The following is a 20,048-nucleotide window of genomic DNA, read 5'->3' on the forward strand; positions in this document are numbered from 1 at the left end:
AACAATTACATAAAAGTATTAAGTGCGCAAGTACATAACGGCCAAGCGGCGCCGTGTTGTTGCAGAAAAGCATTGCTGCACTTGCCACAGCCGTATTCATACACACACACACACACACACACACACACACACACACACACACACACACACTCACGTAGTGTGCGACACAGAAGGCAGGAGAAATAGACCAACCACCGTTGAGCATCCCTTAACTAGGCATCCTGCCAACAACACCACACCGCACATGCAAGTCAATGAGTGAATCGTCAGCCAGAGCCATTCACCATTCTCGCGCAACTCAAAGTCAACGCATCCAACATGGATTCAGTACCAATTTAGTCCTTGCCTCATTTACACGGAATCCGGAGCCGTGGTTACGCATCCACGCAGTGCAGACGTACGCAAGAATAGACGTGCGTTCGTGCTTTCCGTTTGGTCCGCGCGCTGGGTGGCCATGTTAGCTGAGCTTCTGGTCGATAACAAGCAGTTTGCCAAAACCTCTAAACCCGTCGCAACTCGTAGCTCTCACGTCTTGACGATTGCCGCGGACGCCAATTCGAAGGCAAGCCTTGAGCCCGTGTCGATTATCGCGGATCCGCGCGGTGATTTCGGCACCGTCGCAACTTTTCCATCTGCAACGACGGTTTCTAGCTGTCAAGAAATGTTGCTCAGCCGAAACTCGTCGATCTCTTCCACGCATGAAGAAGACACTATGCCGCTGAGTAATTCAATTGATCAGTCGTACGATCGCTTAACCAGCGGCACAGATGGTGCCAGCAATGGCCACTATGCCGACGGTGGTCGGATCGGTGAACGTGTAGAATTGTGTTGCAATCGTTGCGGCAATTTCGCACAACTAATGAATACAAAGAATTACAGCGGTGACGAAATGATGCGCCGTGAAAACAATTTTAAATGTGATAAGTGTTGTCATTTGAGTGTTGTGAATGGTGGCAGTGAGAGTGTTGACAGTGTGGAGGACGATGAAGAAGAGCCTGAAATTGGCATCGACGATGACATGGAGGATGCAGAGGTCGATCCGGAACGTGATGATGAAATGGATCTGCATGACACGGAGGCGCTGAGACTGCCCAAGGTGGAGGAGAAAGAGACAACTATCCTGAAGGATAACAGCACGAAGCCCGTATTAAAATTTAGTGTTTCAGCGATTTTGGGCGATACACGCGAAGGAGTACGAGTGAGAAATGGTAAGGAATAAAATATGACACTAGGAAAAGTAATGAACGGCTAAGATACTGCGGTGTGTGTCTAGAACATTGATGGGCAGCGCAGGCAGAAGTCCATAAGCGAGTGCACTTGCTTATGTAGTTGTGCCAACGCTGCCAATGCCTGATTTAGAACTTAGCGGCCTCCGTGAACCATCTAAATGTTTAGTGAATGGGCTTATAAATTTCGAATATTGGTTTAGAAATAACCAAGTCTCAACTTGAATACCCATTGATATGTATGTTTGTGGCATTTTGAAGCTACAAATCGCAATTTAAATTGAAAGTAAGGATAAGAAGAAAAAGAGGATTTTGAAAAACTTGCTTCTTTTGGAGTTAAGAAAGCTGATTAAATTTAAGACTACGTCTCTAGTGTTACCAGAAATATTAAAAATAATGATTTGGCACCATTTTCAGAATCAATGATACCGTCTTAGTGAGTTCCAATAACATTTCGTGCATTTACAGGCAATGTGTCGCACTGTTTCTTATTCATTTCACACTTCCTTCTGTTATCGCTATTGATCACACCCCACCTTAAAGGCATGGTTCGCTGACAAGTTATGGCTACGCTAAATTTTCTTTGCCAAAGTTCTCTAAATGAAAAGCAGCGGTGCCTAAAATGTCTAACCAGACAAATCTAGAAGTAGAAAATTAGCGATAGCGAACGCTTGTGTCCTGGAACTAGGGATGTTAATTTTTCGGCTTTTTCCGATCCCGGTATTTTCGGGATGGCGTTGTCACAATCCCGGGAACCCGGGATTAGTCCCGGGATTTAGTTATTCATTACTTTTCAACAACTTGCTTCGAAAAAATTGCTTCTGTATTGTTTGAGAAGCTCTCCTACCATGAAATAAATAACAAATAAATGGGTTTGAAACCAACTTTTTTATTTAAAGTGGCGTTTTTATTTTTTCTCTCTAACCGCAGGATTTATTTTGAAGGACTTTGTAATTTCAAAGATATAATTAATTCCAAAAATTATTAAATAAAATCAATGCAATGTAGAATAAAAATATGGGTAACAAATGCAATAAGAAATTTCTTTGGAATTTAAAAAATTTAAATTTTTTGGATTCACAAGGACGAATAAGTAATTTTTAAGCAGACAAAGTTAGAATAACGAAATTGGAGGATGTTATCGAGTTTATAAAAGCCCTTAACATATAATTTTTTCAAAAACAAATATTGCGAAATTTCAAGGATAAAATTTTAAAATGACATTTTCAATATTTACCAGCCCTTCTGCACCAGAAATTTGAATCTGTTTAAATTCTACAGGATTTTCTCATCAATTTTATACCCATACTTCTTCTCTAAGCACATTTTTCTGAATTTTTTAGAAATTTTTTTTTTTGAATTACTGACGTCAGAGTAATATATATATATTCTTGCCAAGAATCCCGGGGGCATTTGAGACCTTAAAAAGTCCGGGATATCGGGATCCCGGGATTAACATTCTTACCTGTAACCCAGGGCAAGAGAATTTTTCCAGTTGACCTTAAATTGTTTAACGCATTCATACGCTCTAGAACACTTTTCGCAGTCATCGTATTTGATTGCAATGATTTTTAAAGTTTATTGTTTTCAGGAATCCCAAGATGCAACAATAGAGGAAGGAAGCCTCAGTGTTCTGCAAGACTTAATAAATTTCCCTATTATTTCAATATTGTTGCGTTAGGAGGCAATTCTACTGGAACCTAACAAATGATAGCAAATAGCAGTACGTACATTTGTTTCCAAATGCTCAGTCTGAATAAAAGTTCTTTCAATCGTTCAAAGAAATTTGATTCAAAATTTGCAGAGAGCGCAGCACAAATATAATGAAAATCAGAACACAAAAAAACCCATAATTTTAACAATCGGCCTTAAAATCAGCTACTCCGGTAACACCACCTTGTATGAATTCACCTTCCTTTTTTATTTCAAGTCGCTAACGTGAAAAACTGTAAAGGACTTTACTTGAAAAAAAACATGCTAACTTTCCACAGTTTGCGACTATGCACAAATGGATCCAAATACAACAAGCAATGGCGGACCCACGGGGAGTGTTTTAATACATAGACACCATTTTATGCATACATATGCGCCATATTAAAACACCCCCCGTGGGTCCCCACTGACTGACACGTAGTTTAACCCCCAAACCATTAGCAAGAAACCTGCGTCTTTACAGTGAACTCGCTGAAACCGTATTCAAAATCAAACAAATTTTTTTGTTTTCTTTCGTTATTTCTTTAAAAATTAATTTACGCGATTGAACGAAATGGAAAAGAACAATATTTAAAATTTAAAACGGGTTGTATAAAGAAAACCGGCCTATTTTCACTTTGCGTTAAATTGGTGATGTGTTTATACCTTTTTTCTAACCGATGTGAAAAATAAAATAAACCGATTTGAAAACAAATTCGAGTGAATACACTTTTGGGGTATTCACAACGGTATCGTAAGTGTCGTAAACTTTAAACGCCTAAAAAATATATTAAGGGGGTTCGCAAAGTACCATCAAAGTCATATTATGAATTTTCACAGTGTTAAAAAGTAGTTGGTTGTGGTTTCAGGTTTCCCAAACATTTATTTAAGCTTTTAAAGTTTACAACATACAACAATACGACACTTACGACACAGTTGTGAATCCGTCTTTTGAAATTTCTGAGCTCATTGAAATTTGGTTTACACATCCGCTTTGAATCACAGCGAACTGGATCAAAACGCTTTGTGTGTCGGTGTAAACAAGGTAATAGATTGCTGAAACTGAATATAAAGAATTTGGGACTTTTGTAATAAAAAGTAAGCACAACTCAGCACGTTCGCCAGCCCTAATCTTTTCTAGAAAAGTTCTTCATTTTTACGTTCCAATTAAATTCCGGCCAATTACGAGTACGAGTATAATAAAAAATCATTGAAACTAATTTGCCTGCGCATAATACCAAATATAAACAAATCCTTTTTACTACGACTAACTAAGTGAAATTCCAAATAATGAGCAGTCGGATTTGAGTGCCGTGACATCACTTTTTCACCCTTCACAGCGCAATTGAAAAGATTGGCGCTTCGAAAGCATAACAGTTCATTATAATCTATACTTAAATATATGTATGCAGTTAGATAGGAAAACGATTCACCTTTTGTTTTGGTTGCGTTTAATAGTTTTCCGCTTTAGATTTGGTAGCCGGATTAACTGTTTCAATTTTATTCAAACTATGCGCCGAGTTGTTTTCATTTTAGGGCCATAAGCCCTCTGGGCTGGAAGCTGTAATAACACTCGCACTCCTAATCATGTTTAAATTATTGCGTGCGGTATGTTTTTGCGGCGCTCATAAATCCTCCAATGAAAACACAAGCAAAGTAACCAAAGCAAATTCATTCGGATAACCAGTTCTACTGCTCTCCTAACTAACCACTTCCCAGTATTGCCTTCCGCTGAGTTTGAGGGTTAATTCGGAGTTTTGTGGCCATCGCTTAGGGATATTCGCTTCCTTTCGCTTTGAGCTGCTTCGCGTCGGTCTGCTGTTTTTTAAGGCTTCAACAAAAGGAGGCGTAACGAATTATCTATCAGTCATTGTATCTTTTTATCCTGCAGCATTTCAAATGCCAAAATTATTGTTTCCTTTATGCGGGCATTATTTTTTTATTGTTGTCATTATATGGAGATAATGTCGAATGCTTTTGTTTCGTTGCGTTTTCGTGCCGGGTACAACGCGACTAACAACAAATCAGTGGGCTGGGCGAGCTGAGATTAATTGGTATTGAATGTATTGCATTCACATTTTGCTAATAATTTTTTATAGTTGTTTTTTTTTTGTGACGTTTTTCTGTGAATTTGCCAAAATTCTCACCACAAAAAGCGAGGGGCACGTGCCAAAGTTATTTTATTAAACTCATGTTACTTCCTATTTTATGGAGTGCGAAAATGGGATTTCACTCTTGGAACTGATACCTTAGGAATTAACTAATAAAATGTTATCTACAGTACTTACATACATATATGGTCGTTATTTGACTGGCTAAGTTACATTCGTACGCATTTTTTCTACAATATGAATCAATTGTTCATTAGATAACACAAAACCAACTGGACTTTTCAGGTAATGTGATTAGGCAGGGTCAAGTCTACATATGTCTCTGAAAAGGAAAGGTTTTAATAAATCCTTGGGTTTCACAGTTACAGGCATTCGAATCAGGGATGGAATTTCAAAATGTGCCAGTTTCGTATATTCTTTTCATTGATTATTTTTGTATTGATTTTATATAAAAGTCTGACTCATAATTTACTGAACACAATATATGTACACAAATCGGCATTTCAAACTTTGTATAAAATTTATAGGTTTTCGCAACAACAAACTTTAAATTAAGAATTTTTAGAGAGATTCCAAACTTTCGATTTTATGAATCCTTTTCCATGTAGTGTGTCCCAAAATTTTTTAAATGGATGAAACGGTATGACATCGTCAGAAAAAAAAATCAGAAAAATAAAACTGCAACCTTAGAATCTTTCTAAAAATTCTGAATTAAAAGCTAGTTGTTGCGAAAACATACTTTTCGTACTGTGTATTCACAATAGAATTCAGCGGTTTGTAAATATTTCTCTCGGTCCTTATTTTATTTTTTAGTGCTTTAAATTTTTATTTTTTGTAATACATTTTTTGCTACATATTGACATTTTATGCTAAATTTCTATATTTTATGATTGTGCCAAAAGGGGATGAATTGTGCCAAAAGGGCCCCGGAGAATGAAAGTGCCAAAATTAGCAGTATTGTGCCTACTTTTCCATCACTGATTCGAATGTGCACTGGCTACGTTACACTATTTATTTGAAAGTGCAATGATGGCTTGTGTCAGAAAGTTTGAAATTTCTGCCAAATGAGTGAACGAATGTTGATAGTTTTTCAGTATGTCATCGACAATGAATTTTAGGTTTTTAACAATTTTTGCTCATAAAATTTGGGTACTGCTGACGTTACACAATACCCTGGCTACGTTACACGTACGGTTCGTTTGCGCAAGGTTTAAGCAAAAGGCTTTGCTCATCCATTTTTTCTTCGCATTCTTATTCTTATAATATTTATTTAACTTTACTGCAAAAACCACTTATGATTAATAACTTAAAATATGCAAAAGTTCATCCAAAGTACCACGTTGTGTGTTTTATTTTTAATCCTTTCTGAATCATAGTTTTTTCCAGTGCCATCCAAGGCAATTTCAAAACAGATCCGGTGGTTTCTACAACTTCGTTAATCTTAGACAAAAAAAAATGTAATGCCTTTATTGCTGTTCTCGCATAAATAGTTTATAACAAAATAAATAGATTTATAAACTCTTCATAGTCTGTTGTAGACTTGTATCAGATTCTATCAAATCAGATAACTTATCAGTTTTTAATGTTGCAAACAATTTCATTGACTTCTAGGCAAATATTTATGTATATGGTCAAAATCTTAAGAGATAAAGATTTCAAAAGATATTTTACAAATGTTAGTTTCGCTTTATTTCAATAGAATAGTTGTCAAAATTTAGCATTACAATGCTCAATTCGCAATTGTTCATGCAAATACTTTCTTAAATATGTCTTATTATTTATTGCCAAAATGAATTGAGAATAGTTACGAAGATAATAAAAAAATTTACATATATAAAAAGAAAACCACTGGCCACGCTACACTTATTTATTAGGTAATTGTGCAACGAAGACAGCTTTGATTTCTTTGTTTTTTTTCATATGGCATCAGTATGATATCGACAATACTAAGAAAACATGGTATATAATAAATATCCTTTGGAAAGGGTACTTAAGTGTCCGAAAAACAAAACTTTTTTAGTCTTTCACTCGCTACTTTAGACTTAAAATTTGGGGTACATTTTATCACGGCTCAATATGAGTTCTAAAACAACCTTTTCACTAACTTGGAACCTAACCTATTAAACTTATTTATTTTCGATCGTTCAGAACTTCATCAGTCAAAATAAATCGAGGAAAGCTTATATTTTTGTACAGGGTTCGTATTTGCACACACCTGCGCCGCACATCCTAACATTTTACGCTCACACACGTGTGCTGTGCATATAAAAAATTAAAAACTTGCTCACATCACATGTGTGTGCCGTTTGGTAAAAAGCACGGGCACATGTGTGTACTTTATTTTTATTAATATAAAGTACACGCTCATGTGTGTGCTTTGCGCAGAGAAACTTATACAATTCGAATTCTAACTCAAATCTTAAAATAATTTTTTTAATATGTTTTCTGTCATATAAAAAACAAACAACATCTCACTTTTTATTGAATTGTCTTTCAAAAAATAACGTTAAATAAACAAATTCTTTTAAGAATATATTATGTGCATGTGCATGGGCTGAAATTTGTACAAAAATCGGCTCACACACATGTGCATGTGCTTAATAACAAACAGCACACACTTTTCTGCGAGTAGAGTTTGTTTTCCACTTATGCATACACATGTGTATGAGCAGTGAGTGCAAGTTGAATGTGTTTCTGGCGTGTGTGTGAGCAGAGCATGTGTGTGCAAATACGAACCCTGTTTTTGTACTTCTGCTTGTTGTAGTATTGAAAACTATTTTAAGGTTCGTGAAAAATCTTTCGATAAAAGGAGCAAAATATTAAACACAAATTGCTTGGACATGATAAGAATTAGTATCAGAAACAGCTAACAGGTATAGTGAATACCTATAATCAGCAATATGTACAAAATCGGACTGGTTTACTTTTCTGTGGAATCGACCATATGTATGCATAGATATATATCGTCACCTGAGTGGAAGATCAACTTATCTGGGCAGCCAGTTCGAAAACGCCCTATCTCAGAAAACTTTTCAAGAACGCCATACTTCAGAATTTGATTGAAAAACACCCTATTTCAGAATTGGATTGAATTCTATCTCAGCTGAAAATACATTGAAAGTGTGCTGTCATAGGGCATTTATGAATCTGGCCTCAAGAGTTTTATACGAAAAATGTTATGATAAGTTGAGGATTTTTTTTTTCTCTCACAAAACTCATGGAATTGTCCAACAGAAAAGTAGATTAGAATATGTTTCAAAAGTACAGCTGAGGTGAACAATTTCCGAAGGTGTGAGGTGGGAAATCGATCTATCGACGTTCAATATTGTCTCAGGTTGACGATAAGGACTTTAGAAAAGTTCGAAAGTCGTAGATATACATACATATTTAGTACATCTAACTAGTCCTATATACTAGTACATGCATGTGAGATATTTATAGGCCAGTCTGCGCTAAAAATCTTAACGTAGGACTTGTACCTTCGGCCCTGATGGGGCTCCCCTGCTTTGTTACAATGCAGCAGAATGAATTACGGGCACATGGGCACAGCATAATTATTTAGTTCTCGGCTATAAATAGCATTCCTCGCTCTGCACGCCTATTGGAATGACAGATTTGTGGAATCTGATTAACATAAATATTTACAATTGTTAAAATTATAGAGGAGACTTTCATGAGCAAAGACTAGTTGGAGCTGGCAAAACCCCTAAGTGAGTTTAATATTGAAATCAACTTAGTAAGGCTTATATATCGCAATTTTTGCGACAGAACTGTGGTAGCGAAGTGAAGAGTGCTTTAAATTGTACACATATGAATTGCAGATAAGACTGCTGATGAAAATAATTGTCATGAGAATAGGAAATCACTCTCATGAGAAGGGACATTTACGCTCATCGTAGAGCAGATGTCCATTCTCATTACTAATTAGGTGGTGAGGTTGAGAGTGAATTCCTATTCTCATGACAATAATTCTCATCATTTACCAGATCCTTAAGAGCTGTAGTTTCTTTTTTAACCCATCTTTTAGGCGCTCGGCAAACTTTGGAAACTCTATTTCATACCTAAACTAAATCTGCTGCGAGGAGAGTGTGAGGGTAAAGAAACCAGTAAAGTTTAGACCCCTGTATTTATGGGGCTCTGTTTCAAGGACCACTGGGTATGTACTAGAGGACTGCATGAATTCATTCAAAACGGCTTATGAATTGTTCGTATACAAAATGAATGAATGGTTTTGGCTTCAAATTTTTTCGAATTTTAGTGAATACGTATTCTGATATGTGTGTTGACACAACAATATTCAAACAAAGTGAAAATCATGTGAAAATAAGTTGAATTGAAATATGCGAAAATTTTGTGTATGTTTTTGTATATATTTTTTTTTTGTATTTAAGTATTTGTATCTGTACCCTTTAAGTCGGTTTAGCTGAAGCATGGCGAAAGCTTCAAAATGTAAAGTTTCATGGTCGATCTGCTAGTCGTAGATAATAGGCAATCAACTGAGCTTTTCAAGCTCACCAGGCCACTATCTCCGCCCGCTTTTGTTCTATGTTTGACTCTGAATGACTCAATTGCGAGTCAGACGCACTGTCTATGTTGCCTCTTAAATTCATAGATTTATTAATTTTACGTGAGTACATACATATATAACAATTATAACTTCATTTTAAATTCGCACAACTCTTAGCCAACGATAAGACGTGAGAGACTTACCAGTCCTACAATTTCGAAGTGTCAAAGCACAAAACCGTAATAATTATAAAACCAACAATAACACTTGACAGGATATAAAGCGTTCAAGACCATATGAGCACTTGCGCATAATTTTGAATATTACACTTATATATATGTAAATATACACATATGGGAGTGTGTGTTTAACGTATGCGATTCACACGTCAAGGCATTAACATTTCGTCGCTTTGAAGTTAAATTTGCTGGCTAAAGGCCTTCCGGCGGCATTGCCACATACGCACGCACACTCTCAAACATCATCACCTCAAGTGACGCCATTATGTGGCATTGTGTGAAAACTTTTCTAAGGCTTTGGAGCTTTCTCTAATTAAACAGTCGAAAACAAAGCAACGGCAACAGAAGGTGCTTCAAATAACAAACAAACAAATGCAGATGCCATACTTTTGTGCGCGAACATACATATGTACATATGTATGTAGGTATGTTTTTAGGATGTATGAAAAGCATGAAAAGCGCGCCAAACAGTGTGAGAAGTGGTAATGTGTGGTAGTGTGCGTATAGGAGGTGACTTTTACATTCGAACCTCTGCTGCTGGATATAGCCTTATCATAGAGTTAAGCACTGATTCGAATTCTTGATGCCTCCTGTGCTTGTGTGCGGGAGCGTTTTTGGCAAAGTGAGGAAGGATTGCTTGTGATTTTAATTCGATTAGACAGAAACAATTAACGTATTAACGCCTCTTTAGTGCAACGGCAGCATTTTGAATGTTTTGAGAATGCATAGTGTGCGGGTGGACACGTTATGTACATACAAACACACATACATACATATACATTTTAGCTAATGGGAAATTTTACATTTTAGTTGGCGGCTAATTTTACGCCACGTTTAATCTTTTGTGTGCACCAACCACTATTTGCACATTTTCGCGAGGATTTATGAATTTGCATGCAGACAAGTGAAAATACCTAAATGAATGTAAATATATATGTACATATGCAAGTATGAACATGCCAACAGTGTGACTTTGTACGAGAATGAATTCGCGACATTTGTACGCTAATGAGTTTTTAGTTTAAGTTAAATGGCTGCGAAGTCGGACTTGCATTAATTAATTACGGTGGTAAGGTCCTTTCGCGAAATGAGAGATTTAAACTAGAATTACCATTCCATACTACTAAAGTCGAGGATATCACATACATATAAGTTATGGTCACGATTGGAGTCGGTTAAGATGTCTTCATTGGGTACAGATTTGCTTTCTACATTCGAGGACCACCCTAATGTATATTTTATATTAGGGTGGTTCGAAAAAAATTCTAGCTAACCACAGAACTGTAGAACATCGAATATAAAAGGTGACCCGTATTTTGAAATCGGTTAACATTTAACAGTGCCGCCGGTACTTTGTGGGTGTGGGAGTCCATGTATTTCATATGGGGAAAATGCATTTTTTCGTAGAATTGCTATAAAATCTTTGAAAAGAAATATTTTTTGATCGAACAAGAATATTTCATTTCAAAAGATAGTATTAGGCGCTACTACTATCACCAAGTTCCTAGATGCATTCTATGCACTGCTGCATAATGCCTACCCACTCCAATAAATATATTTTTTTTTATATAAAAACATACAAACATACTGGTTTCCTCTCTCACTGAGTTATTCAAGAGTTATGATGCAAATTTAATTCCAAAGTTTTTTTATTACTTTTTTTCTAAAACCTGTGTGATGTGGTTATGAACACATACAATAAAAAATTTTCGTAAACAATAAAAAAAAAATTAAGACAAGCTTTTATTAGTGGTGAATAAGAAAAGAAAAATCGACCCCGTACCATCTAACGACTAAATTTAACTTTTTATTTTTTTTTTAATCATATCTTTTCATTTAAGTAATGTTAAATATGAACCAAATCGGACTAATACGGGGTTTTTCAAATATCTCGACACCTGCGCCACTTAACGGATTAATACGTTTTGCATTGTCATCGGGAATTTGGTTAACACTTGATTGCAAGATTCGATTACACACAGGTGAAACTTGATAATGGCTTGTAATGAGAGATATAATATAGTTAAATATTGACGCCTGAGTGGAGGATCGATCTATCTCGGCAGCCAGTTCAAAAACGTCCTATCTCAGAAAACTATTCAAGAACACCAAATTTCAAAATTTGATTAAAGAACATTCTATCTCAGAATTCAATTGAGAAACGCCCTATCTCAGCACATTTTCAATACACTTCCAAGTTGGATAAGCCGCTTTTGAACCGAATTCCGAGATAGGGCGTTCTTCGACCAAATTCTGAGATAGGACGTTTTTCAATAAAATTCTGAAATAGGGCGTTCTTGAACTGGCTGCCCGAATAGATCAATCTTCCACTCAGTCATCGATATGCATTGTATTTGAAGATTTTTGAAGGAAAATATTCTTATTCGATTATTTATTTTTAACGATTTTACAGCGAATCTACGAAAAAAGGTATTCAAAATAAAAAATAAAACAGGTCTAATTATAATAGTTTACCAAAATTCTAGAAAATGGCAGCAAGAAAATTCCAAAACGTAGATTTCCCTGTGTACCACCCTAATTCATAAAGAAAATTTTACTCAAGTAAAGGTGACTAGATATATAGTGGTATTTTTTTTTCAGGACATGCCATCCAAGAACCCGATAATTCTGAGGTATCACTTCTAGCCCTTTAAGGGGGGTTTTTTTCAAGTTGATTGTGATAGCGTACTACACTCAAGTGGTCCCTTTGCAAACAGGAGACGTCCATTTTGTTGTCGAATTTCGGTACTGCCACTAAGAACTACTTGATTGGACGTTTATTCGCTCTTTCATTCTCTTCGTTATACCTCCTATATTATAGGGCCAATAGCAGGCTATGATATTATATATATGAGAAACGCCTGCACCAGGGACCGAACATAACAGTTATTGATGAAAACTGTCATGAAAAAATTCACTATGAAGGAAATGTTCTACAACTAAGTGAAACATACCAATCGATTTCGTTTTGCACCGAGACTCAAATTTGAAAATAAATTTTTATTTGCAATTTTTATGCAAAATTTAAAAAATAACAATTATATTTGATTTTTATATTATATGGCTTAGATAACAGTTATTGAAGAGTTTTATTTATAAAAGTCATCAATAAAAATCAGTCAGTGACTTTTACTTTTAAAAGTCATTAATATAAATCAGTGACCGACTTTTATTTTTTAAATCAATCATATAAAAGTCATTAACATTTTTCGCAGTTAAGAAGGTGTTGGAAAACAAAAGTTTACTACGACTTATTCAAATGACTTTTATAAGTATGATTGAAAAAATAAAGATCAGTGACTGATTTTTATTTATGACTTTTATAAATAAAAGTCTTCGATAACTGTTCTTTAAGACATATAATTTAAAAATCAAAAATAACTGTTATTTGCAGATTATTTAAATAAAAATCAAAAATAATTGTTATTTTCGATTTATAAAATAAAAGTCAGAAATAACGGTTATTTAAAGAGTAATTAAATAAAAGTCAAAAAATAATTGTTAAAGAGTGATTTTTTTAATAAAAGTTTTAACTGTTACGGTCCCTGACCTGCACGAAGTACCCTTCTTCTGTGATGTCTCTGCCACAAATGCCTCAAACGAAATCCCATTCGATTTTGAACCGGTGTAGGTAAACTTTTAAGCTACCAAGGCCACCTGGGAACGGCGTCAAGTGGAAGTCTACTTCTCCATGTGTTCTACTAAGCAAACAATTCAAATACCAAATGAAACGGCGTGTCTAGCGACCATTAACTGAGTTGGCCTACCTCCCTTGATACCTTTGGACAACAGTTTCCCGCACTTTATACCATAGGAAATCGTTTTGAACGCTTTGCCTACACGAAGCGCATATAAGCTCAACTTTGAGTTTACACCTCGAGTATTCATACGTATGTAGGACGAATCCTTTGTACCAAATGCATTCCTGTTTGCATAGTTATTCCAGGGTACATTTTAATGACTCGGAGGTATTTTTTAACCGGCCCGGTTCTGACTACGGAGTACTTCCGGTCTCCTGCTGCTAGAGATAAGCTAGAGATAAACACATACTCAGTCTTCTCCTGCGAGAGCTGGAGGCCGTACTTCCTAAGCCACGACTTGACAATTGATTTCTTATTGTTCGCTGCATAGTTAGAGCTGCACAGTTCATACGAATATCGATAAATAAAATCCTCGCAATAGCCACTTGCATACTTATTTTCAAAAATCGAGTTAGTTTCTTAAAATTTATTGCTTTCAAAAATGTTTTTTTTTTCTTTTACTTGCAGAATTCATTCAGCCGCAACATATCTGGCCTTACCTGCAACAGAACTTCATTCACCATGCCCACTTTCCACATCCCGCTTTTCTGACACACCACCAGCACACACATGCCCTACCACATCCACATCCACATTCTCACCTCCCGCCACACCATCCACACCTGTCGACACATCAGTTGAACCCCATCATCGGCGCCGCCAATGGCAATAGTTGTCAGCCGCAAACCGCAGCGTCGTCGTCGTCACCTGGCAGCACAATCAGTGATAGCGACAATCACTCCACCGGCACCGGCGGCAGTGGCAGTGGCAGTGGTAGTGGTAGTGGCAGCAACAGCAATAGCAACAACATCAGCACGACAATCGATGGCCGGCCATATGAAGGTGTCGGTGGTGGTCACAATGACAGTGCCATCGAGGATAATAATAATCGAAGACTAAATTTGCCATCGGCTCAGGAAAAACAACAGCAACAGCTGCCAACACACCTGCAACAACAACAGCAGCAACATTCGGCAGCACACCAGCTGCAGTCCCACATGCCGCCTCACCACTCGCCGCTGCCTGGCCAACCGACAGGCCACCACCAAGTGATAGCAAAGCCCCTGCCCAGCCGCCCAACACCCTTCCTGCCGCATAGCCTGCAACATCCGCATCTGCATTCGCTGTTGGCGCATTGTCGAAATCCCTATATGAGTGGTGAGTATTGTTGTTGTTATTATTGCATACGTACATATGTAGATGTCGTCCAACTATGAGTAGGGAATTGCATGGATAGGGGCATACAATTGTGGGCATTTGCCGCATGCCGCAATTTGTGGCATGGCAGTAATAGAATTTGACTAATGTCTGCAACTGGTGTTGTTGCACTTGTCAACACATCGCCACACGTTGGTGCATGCGGAGTGTGTTTGCGTGTGGCGCATGCAACAATTAAATGCAACAGTAATCAACTCCACTCCATTCCGCTTTTCATAGGCTCCCACTGCGCTCGACTATTGTTGCATTGTTTGAACAAGTAAACGCGCAACTTCCGTTTCCGTCTCCGCTTTCAATGTGAAAACTCATACCTTCACCTCTCTTACTTTGCTATCTTTGCAGTTGGAGCACAAGTGTTTCCCCTGCCACCTGGTCAAGGCTTCCCCTGGGCGCATTCAACGCGTGGCAAACCTCGACGAGGCATGATGCGGCGTGCCGTCTTCTCCGGTAAGTATTAGGGGGGTGGCCTTAGAGCTGAGCGCAGTATTATTTATTTGGCATTTTCTTGTAATTTATTATGGTCATTTCGATTTATTTACATTCTTGCATAGACTCGCAGCGCAAGGGCTTGGAGAAGCGATTTCAGCAGCAGAAGTATATTAGCAAGCCGGATCGCAAGAAATTGGCCGAACGACTGGGCTTGAAGGACTCTCAGGTTAGTACAAAGACCATTTCAGATACATCGTATGTATGTTTTTTAATTGAGTATTTTGATGCAAAAAAAATTTATTGATTCCTATTTATTCAAACTGCATATCAACATTTCTTGGAATCACATTAGTGCAATTAAAAAGCAATAAATATTCATTTTCATTTTGCCAGTAACAAAGTACGTATGTACGTATGTAGATGTGTATGTTCTTTGTAGTCACAATAGCAAATAAATATTTATGTGCTTTACATGTGAACATATATGCACACTAGGGTGGACCTTAAAAAATCAAATGAACAATTTTTTCACCCTCACCTTCTAAATCGGTAATACCACGGTCCCAGATATCACAAATAAATTTTGGTCTCGATTGGAGACGGTTAATTCCTGTTGCACAGGGACCCATTTTCATATTCCTCTATGGGGGAAAAAAAAATTAAATTTAACTTTTTTCATCTACTACCCAAAATCGATACTACTAAAGTCGAGGATAATACGCCTTCATAGGGTAAGTAGGGTTTGACCCCTGGTCATCGACGTTTGGGTTGAGGCTTAGGAAATCTGATGTAAAAATTTGCTTCCAATATTTAAGGACCACCCTAATGTACATACTTACCCAGCTATGTGTTATCATTTTCTGTAACACATTTGATTGAACACTTGCTTATGAATTATACTATTGTGCTCAATTTCAAAGGTTGACAGCAAAAAACTTAATGACTTAGTAATTTTTAATTACACATACCAAGTACTATTAAGTTGTAATGCGCTAATATAAAGATTGTTATGATTAGTCTTGACGACTCAGCACAAACTGAAATTTAACTGCTAACTGGAAAATTCATGAAAATAAAAAAAATTGGATTAGGGTTGTATGCCTCTTGAATCAATATTTAAGGGAATAACGGTTTGTTCACAACAAAAGGCATCCTACGAAGGTCACATTCTCCTATTTGGCCAAACAGCGACCAGATCCGGCATCAAAAATGGTAAGGCTTGTTGTTGTGAAACTGCAAAAAAAAAGTTTACCAAAGAGGTCTTGGGGAATCAGAGGAAGTGACAGTCATAAGAATTGGGTTGTTCGTGTTACGTGGATTCGATTGTCTCGCCAACGGCGTAATGAGTAATAGTGCTGTAGAATTAGATTTAGCGGTCGAAAGATCATAGGTATTTAATATAGGAGTGAGAGGGGGAGTAAACCTTTGCTAACTCTGTACGGGAACATTCAAGTAAATATTTCGACATCGAGGAATTCTGTCTTTCTCTAATATAAAATTGCCAATTAACGCTATTGATTCTCAGAAATCCACCTTAGTCTCCCTTGTCGCGCTCAGATCCTATGTTAGGAAACATAAGAAGAGACTTTCCATAACACTGAGTTTCTTTAAGAGGAGGAAGAATCAAAAGCCTTACCCTGTCAGTGCGGGAGTTTAACCCGAACTAAACCTCATACCGCCACAGTTCCTTATTCAGCTCTGAAAGTATTCGATGCGCTACCTGCTGGTGGTGGCAGAGGAAGGCCTCTTCTGTGCTGAAAAGATGAGGTGCTACATGGAATTTTCAATTGGCGTCTGTTAGCAGAAGAGAAACGTCGGCGTACTATGTTGAACTCTGAAATCCAATGACCGCGCAGATAAAGAAGAAGAACGCGACCCGGTGCTGAAGAAGTAACTAAATTTCAGTGAATCCGAAAGAACCACTGATACAACGAGGAATGTCTAACTGCTGCAGAAAAAAAAAGATGCGACGTACAGGGCTGCGAGCTTTGTATGCATGTGTCTATTTATGTGGCATCTATACAAGAAGCTGGAGAGGAAGCCGATACTTAATTGCTGTTAAAATAGAGGGAGGCAGAAAAACGTGAGTTTTACAGCTTCAGATGCTGGCTGACCCGCATAACACGCGGACATTCTATTAGTAAGTTTAGTGATTTATGGAAGGTTTAAAGACCAGAACGAATTTCTGTAAGACAAACACGGCGAACCAGTAACCTATGTCTAGAGCATGCTAATATTAGCTCTGATCCAGTACTCCATGAACTTACAGGATTTTACACGAACTTGCAGGAAGTTGCAGGAAAAATGTTCCCGTACTCCAAAATCCTGTAAATGAGAGCGACTTTTGGAGAATTGTGTAGAGAATGAAGTCGTAAGATTACACCCGAACTTTTTCTTTTGGTAAAATCATGAAAAGTGTCAAGCAATCACTGGGTGACGTTTTTACAGGAAAAACCACGACCAAGTCAATCTACCACAATTTGCCAAAAGTGTAGCCAATTGTATCTTCAGACCTGGTAAATCCAGCATACGCCAGAGTTGGGAAAGTCTTCGAGTCGCTCAATGCTAAACGAGGTTTAAGACAAGGCGACCTCCTATCTTGTGACTTCTTTAAGCTGATATTGAAGAATATAATAAGAGCCACCGAACTAAATCGGTCGGAAATAATTTTTTGATGATATCGATATGTATTACCAGTCTTAACTGAGCTGAATGAGCGACATCAGAGCAGCAACTTCAAATACATCGGCTACACTGGCTTGGCCATGTAGTAAAAATGGACAGAAACCCTCTGGTCCAGAAAGTATTCAACGCGGTACCTGTTAGCGGTAGCATTGGAAGAATGTGAAAGATTCTTTATCGCTAATTGTCGGGTGCTAACTTTTCTGGTGCTTTCGCCACACTATAGATTAGATAAAACTTTAATTAAATATAAATTCGAGTGTTTTTTTATATTCCACAAAGGAAAGCAGGCAGCTTCTCTGCCGTCTGCGTATTTTTAAAACTTGAAACGTATCCTTTATTACGCCAGGCTGATGGCGTTTATCGATTTGCATACATTTTTTGAAGCGAAATTTCACTTTCTTATTGGGATATTTAACCTTTTATTTTAATTTTATTTTACTTTCCGCACGCCATTTCGTTTCGAGTTATTTCAAAATAATGGCTGGTGGAAGTATTGCAAAATTTACTCTTCTTGGGGGTTGTACGCACATTGTTGTTATTGTTGGTTGTTTATTCTCACACATTTTTGGGCACCACCCAATGCTCAAATGCGCAGTCGCTTTTCTTTGGCGAGTCGTCGGAGAGTATAATTACACACACATGGACACAATCAAAATTTTGAGAGCAAAGCGCAAAAAGGACAATAAGTAACGGCTATGAAGACATTATTTAAATCAATTTAAATACGTACATAACAATGCAGCTGCACGACTACATACATATATGTGTGTGTGTAAATAAATAGTAGATGCGCATTTATTCGCAAATCAACTAAAAAGTTTTGCGGAAAAGTAAATAAATAAAAATGAATATTTTAAGGATTTTATTTGAACACCGATTTAACCAACAAAATCATGATTTAAATTTACTCCAAAATATTTATGTGCGTTTGTATATCTCGTACCTGCAAGCGTATCGCATTTAAATAATAAAGTTGGAATTCGGTAAGGATATTTTATTATTCACATTTTTATTATCCCACAAGTAAATATAAATAGTAGGCGAGTAGATAGTGTGCGGTAAATAAACATATGTATGTTTTATGTATTTACCCTGAAGGAAATATTTATCCAATTGCTCAAAAAGTACAATCATACATATAGTTGTTTTGTATCTAGCCCAAAATTGTAAGCAATGTAATTAAAAACAGGTGAATTGTACTAAAAGTGGTCCGAATGTATTGCATATCGTTAAGGTGACCATCCGTCCTGTATTGTACGGGACAGACCTCTTTTTTCGACAACTGTCCTAGTAATTTATTTATTTTATATGGGACACCAAATGTTCTTTTTTTTTCTTTTAATGTCCTGTTCGGCATTTCCACGCATTAACAGCTCATAAATATTACATGCAAATCTATGAATCAGTTTTAGGTTAAGTTGGCATGTGTGCATATGTATGTAAAACATATGTACATTAGACTGGTCCTTCAATGTAGGAAATACATTTTTACATCAGAATTCATAAGCCTCAACCCTTATGTCGATGCTACTAATACCCAAAATCGAATACCCAAAATCGATGCTACTACGCTGCTTTTACAAATGATCGAAAAATATAAGCCGAATACGGACGATGATTCAGCGCAAATAAATAGGGATCATTGAAGAAGGTTTTGGAAGGTCTGTTAGCTTTCGTGGAAAAAATTACCAAATAATTTTATGGTCACTTTACATATATTTACTAAGTATGAGTTTCGATATAAAATTGATTACAGCCGAGCCTAGGATTTTCAATGTTAGATGTAAATAGAATTTTACATGTGCAAACTTCGGACTACTTACAATTACCTGTAGGCTACTTTGTGGTCTACTCTAAGTTTATTCCGAGATCCTACAGGGTACACCCAAAAGTACATATCTATCGAAGTCAAAATCCATTTCTGTTTTTTGTAACGTCACACCAGCACGTGTGTTTACTAATATCTTTAAATCGCTACCACCAACAGTTGTAATTTTTTTTCTGAATAAGGTGCCATTTAATTGCTATGCAAATCTAGAAAAACCTTTTTGAATCTTTGACTTTTTCAATATTTTTTTTTTTAACATTTTGTCGTACGAGTTTCACGTAACGCCGAGTTGGAAACACGCATATGTATATAT

General features: G+C 36.9%; 1 protein-coding gene across 1 annotated transcript in view; it reads left to right on the top strand.

The window, feature by feature from the left end:
• The first annotated feature begins 298 nt into the window (after positions 1–298).
• LOC118748035 overlaps positions 299–20,048 on the top strand; it is a 42,716-nt gene continuing 22,966 nt past the window's right edge. The window contains exons 1-4 of the mRNA XM_036482323.1: positions 299–1,208; positions 14,044–14,733; positions 15,136–15,240; positions 15,345–15,448. Coding sequence (XP_036338216.1) covers positions 455–1,208; positions 14,044–14,733; positions 15,136–15,240; positions 15,345–15,448 — 1,653 coding nt within the window. The 5' untranslated portion in view covers positions 299–454. The remainder of the gene's footprint in view (positions 1,209–14,043; positions 14,734–15,135; positions 15,241–15,344; positions 15,449–20,048) is intronic.

Source organism: Rhagoletis pomonella, unplaced genomic scaffold (genome assembly GCF_013731165.1).
Source record: "Rhagoletis pomonella isolate Grant_MI unplaced genomic scaffold, Rhpom_1.0 Rhpom_scaffold_00012, whole genome shotgun sequence".
Taxonomy (NCBI): domain Eukaryota; kingdom Metazoa; phylum Arthropoda; class Insecta; order Diptera; family Tephritidae; genus Rhagoletis; species Rhagoletis pomonella.